General features: G+C 47.0%; 1 protein-coding gene across 3 annotated transcripts in view; it reads left to right on the forward strand.

Moving 5' to 3' along the window:
• The window catches only part of CAMKK2 (calcium/calmodulin-dependent protein kinase kinase 2, beta), a 49668-nt gene that overhangs the window by 19540 nt on the left and 25068 nt on the right, over positions 1-5060 (forward strand). For all 3 annotated transcript variants that reach the window (XM_012663459.1, XM_012663460.1, XM_012663461.1), the window contains exons 3-6: positions 302-349; positions 1127-1180; positions 1905-1956; positions 4645-4778. In XM_012663459.1, the coding sequence (XP_012518913.1) occupies positions 302-349; positions 1127-1180; positions 1905-1956; positions 4645-4778 (288 nt within the window). The remainder of the gene's footprint in view (positions 1-301; positions 350-1126; positions 1181-1904; positions 1957-4644; positions 4779-5060) is intronic.

The following is a 5060-nucleotide window of genomic DNA, read 5'->3' on the forward strand; positions in this document are numbered from 1 at the left end:
GTCAGGATAGAGCTGGGCTTGTTGGTATGTGCCTGTAGTCTCAGCTACTCTGGAGGCTGAGGCAGGAGGATCGCTTGAGGCCAGGAGTTCAAGACAAGCCTGGGCAACATAGTAAGACCCTATCTCTTAAAGAAAAAAGTCAGGATAGAGGTCACTCTGGGAAGGAAGCAGTGGCTGGGAGGAGTTTCTGGGGAGCTGGAAATGTTCTCTTTCTTGATTTGGGTCCTGGTTACGTATGTGTTTGTGTTTAATTTGTGAGAAATTTATCGTCATTTTCCATGGGTCTCTACTTACTTTCTAGGACTGTGTGCAGCTGAATCAGTATACACTGAAGGATGAAATTGGAAAGGTAAATATCCTGGGAGCCAGGCTGGTGCCACATTCACCAGGGATGTTTCAGATACTATGGAGGGAGCCTGGTATTGCTGGGAATAGTAGAGGAGTCTTTGGAGGTGATATTGGTGGAGAGGGTTTTGTCATTAATGATCTGGGTTTTTTGTTTTTGTTTTTTTATGTCTTAAAATTAAATGTATTTCTGCAAAAGCTCTCAGAGAGCTTCCAGAGAAATCCCATGTCACCATGGTGACAGTTACATCTCCATCACATGAGTGGAGTTTTTCCCCCTGACATACTCCCACATCTACTTTTGCTTTTGTTTTAGCCAATGGGTGATATCATTACAATGGTGAAAACTTCATATGCCAATAGAAAACAAGTGAATAATATAAATGAGTGAGGCGTGCTAGGTGTAAGGTAGTAGGGAGTAGTGAGGACTGTGGCAAACTGTTAATTTATGGAAATGAGGGCTCCATGAGTGAAGCAGGCTCTAGGTGTGTGAGTAGGGAGTAGTGAGATCTGTGGCCAACTGTTGACATGTGGAAATGAGGGTTACATATGGCTAGATCATCCAGTTTTTTCAAAAGAAACTGGGACCCTGGATTTTTATATCAGATCTTTGTGTTTTTAAATGTTGGCAACTAATCCAAACTTTAAAAAGACCAGATTCAACAAAATAGTCACAGGGCAGATTTGAACAATGGCCTTCCAGTTTGCAACCTCTGTATTAGGGTCCTGATTTTGTAGATAATTTGTGCATAGTATTTCATGGGCATCTCCCTTTATCCAGGGCTCTTATGGCGTGGTCAAGTTGGCCTACAATGAAAATGACAACACCTACTATGTGAGTATCCACATTCTCCTCCCCGCCCCTTGTCCTTATCTAAAGAAAAGCTTCCTTTCCAGCACTCAGCTTTCTGGAAGGTTTTCATGGCTGTTTTCTCATTTTATTCTTAGGTTGTGTTTATTTTGTGCATTAGGAAGGACGTGGTATACCAATTTTCAGATGCGGGGTGGGGAGGTGAAGTGATTGGCCCAGGGAGAGTTATTTATTCAGCAAATGTCTCTTCCTTCCTTCCTCTGAGCTGCCATTTCTGCATTCTCCATAGTACTGAGAGCAAGGAATCAGTCCAGCGTAGGTTCAAATCCTGGCTCTACCATGTGGCAACTGTGTGACCTTGACAAGTGACATTTCCCCATGAGTACAACAGCCGAGCCTCAGTTTTCCCATGTGCAAAACAGCCAGTCATACCCCTCCTTCACCCATCACTCCAGCTCACTGTGTTTTGACCTGGTGACAGTGAGTCTCAAGGCTCGTGGTTTCCCAGCTGGGTAGAGCTGACCGAGAACCTGAGAAGCACCCTCAGGGCGGGAGGGACTCTGGGAGTCCGGCTTCCACACAATGCACTAGCTGCCTGCAGTGCCTGCCGGGGTCACTACATTGTCCCGAGGCTGCCAGGGGACCAGGAGCTTGGGCAGGCCTTCGAGTGGAGGGAACCCACCCTTTGCCATCCTTCCTTCTTCCTTCTCCCTGATTGAACCAGGACGTGGGGTCTTTTCTCCTACAGGCGATGAAGGTGCTGTCCAAAAAGAAGCTGATCCGACAGGCCGGCTTTCCACGTGAGTTTTGCGGGCCTTTGTTCTTAGGTGCAGGGGCCCACCCAGCGATCTCCCCTGCAGAGCGCCCTGGGCGGGCACCCCATCCCACTCAGGGCTTCACCCCCGAAGACAGCACTGAGCCTCCACTAAACTTTATTCATTTTCATTTAAAACTATTATTAAAGTAATATAGGTATCAAGTCAAAAAATCCAACAGAGGAAAACAATCTGGCAGTTCCTCAGAAAGTTAAACATGGGGTTTCCGCATGACTCAGCAATTTCACTCCTAGGTATATACCCAAGAGAACTGAAAATACATGTTCACACGAAAGCTTGTACGTGAACATTCATAGCACTGTTCACGATAACCACAAAGGTGGAAACAACCTAAATGTCCATCACCAGACAAATGACTAAACAAAATATATGTACATCTAATGGAATATTATTCAGCCATAAAAAAAAGTGAAATACTGATTCATGCTCCAGCATGGATGAATCTCGAAAACATTGTGCTAAGTGAAAGAAGGCAGACACAGAACACCACATATTATGTGATTCCATTTATATGAAATACCCAGAATAGGCCAATCCATTGACATAGAAGAAAGTAGATCAGTGGTTGCCAGGGGCTGGGGAAGGGGGAATGAGGGGTGACTGCAGACAGGTAGGGGGCTTTCTGCAGGGAGGGGCAATGAAAATATTCTGGAATTAGGTACTGGTGGTGGTTGCACAATCTTGAAATATACCATCAAGACCACTGAAATATACATGTTAAAATGGTGAATCTAAAAAATTTAAAGACCACGAGGTATTTGAATTATATCTACCAAAAAAAAAAAAAAAAAAAGGAAAACGAAAGAGCAGGGGGGCATGTGATGGAGAACAGCAGTTTCTGTTCTAGTCTTCCCTTTTCCCTACAGGCAGCCCTCACTTTCTGCTCTTTCAGTTGCTGGTAATTACCGTGTGTGGTCAGATGACAGAGCTGCAGGTGAGCGTATCAGAGGCTGCTCCGACATGAACTCCCTGCCAGCAGTGCTGGGCAAAGTGTCAGCTCGGGCCAAAAAGAGAAATTAGATAAGAAAAAACAACCCCTCCTAATACTAGGACCCAGTTTATCCTGCTTATCTGAACTCTGAGCCAGATAATGACCTTGTGCCTTGTGTCACTTTCATTGATTTACCATAATTTTTTTTTTTTTTGAGACAGGGTCTTACTCTGTCTCCCAGGCTGGAGTGCAATGACCTGATCATAGCTCACTGCAGCCTCAAACTCCTGGGCTCAAGCGATCCTCCTGCCTCAGCCTCCCGAGTAGCTGGGACTATAGGCAACGAGGCACCACACCTGGCTAATTTTTCTATTTTTTGTAGGGATAAGGTCTCCCTGTGTTGCTCAGGCTAGTCTCAAACTTTTTGCCTCAAACTATGCTCCTGCCTTGGCCTCCAAAAGTGCTGGGATTACAGGGGTGAACCACCATGCCCAGCCTAATTTATCGATTTTGACATCTGCTTCTGACTGCCTCCAGTGACCGATGAGAATTTTGCTTGCTTAAACTGTTCCTTACTTCCTATCTTAACAAAATAACAAGTGCCGTGCTTTAACAAAACAACCGTAAACCAGATGGCTTAACCAACAGACATTAACTTCTCACAGTTCTGGAGGCCGGATCGTAGCCCCTCACAGCATCCTCCTGTGGCAGAGAGGCTAGGCAACTCTCTGGGGTCTCTTTTATAACAGCACTAATCCAGCTTATGAGGACTTCACCCTCATGACCTGATCATCTCCCAAAGGTTCCACCTCCTCATCCCATCACATTGGAGATGAGGTTTTCACATTTGAATTTTGAGGAGGCACAAATATTCAGACCATAGCCCTTTCCTTTCCCCAACCAGGCAACAAAATGATACCATGATGTTTAGCTCCTCTATCGTTATACATCTGTGACTTCCTCCTTGTTCCCGGTGGCATAGCGAGTGTCTCCCAACTCCGCACTTTGTTAGATGTGGCCGTGAGCGCCTCCCCTCTCCTTTGAACACCCCACTTCTGACACCTGCACTGTCACCATTCCTTTTCCAAAGCTGATCACATCTGCATTCCATTCTGTTGATCACACTTAGAGCCCTTACATAGAATATGTGATATCATATGCGTTTTGACAATGGGCCTCTCCAACCTTGTGACTTTTTGACTGTCATTCACTGCCAGGCCAAGCAGTGACCTGAGTGCCTCTCCTTTCTGGCATAGCCTTTTGTTTTTCTCTCATTGGTACTTGCTTCTTTTCCTCTCCCTGGCTTCATTTTACATCTGTGCTGTTTCCACGAGTTAAGGAGATGAGGGATAATGTTTATGGCCATTTTATGGAGTAGAAAAACTGAGCCCTGGAGAGGGGAAGTGATGAGCCCTGGGATGTTGAGATTGCTGAGCTGGACCCCAGTTACCTCAGTGGACTCCTGCCTCTCACTGCAGACTGGGGCACGTGATAGGACGGAGGGGATTAACAGAAAGGCTGTAAAGGGGGTCAGAGCTCCGGCCTCACTGATTTCCAGTAGCAGCGAAGACAGAGGAGGAGAAGGCTGGTTACAGGCCCTGGTGGCATCAGCCACTCCAGTCCTGCTGAGACCCTCCCCCTTTAGTTATCCCACCTGCAGCTGTCCTCTGCAGAGGAGCATCTCTTTGCCCTGACCCTGGGTCCATCTGTGTCTCTTCCAGGTCGCCCCCCACCCCGAGGCACCCGGCCGGCCCCTGGTGGCTGCATCCAGCCCAGGGGCCCCATTGAGCAGGTGTACCAGGAAATCGCCATCCTCAAGAAGCTGGACCACCCGAACGTGGTGAAGCTGGTGGAGGTGAGGGTGGGAGGACATGGGAGTGGGAGGGAGGCGCTCAGTCCAGCCCCAGCTTTGTTAATTGCCAAACATCGCACCGCTGGTTTCCGGGGAGAGCCAGGTCGCACCAAACAGGTCACTGCAGGGCTGAGTAGTATTTCTTGCTCTGGGCTCCTTTGCCCCTGTTATTTCATGTCACTTCACTCCCACCTAAGACTATTTATTGCCCCCATTTTACAGACAAATTGAGGCTTAAAGGGATACTGAGCCTTCATCCCATTTCAGTTTCTTTTTTTTTTTTTT

This window comes from Propithecus coquereli, unplaced genomic scaffold (genome assembly GCF_000956105.1).
Source record: "Propithecus coquereli isolate 6110/MARCELLA unplaced genomic scaffold, Pcoq_1.0 Scaffold81, whole genome shotgun sequence".
NCBI lineage: Eukaryota > Metazoa > Chordata > Mammalia > Primates > Indriidae > Propithecus > Propithecus coquereli.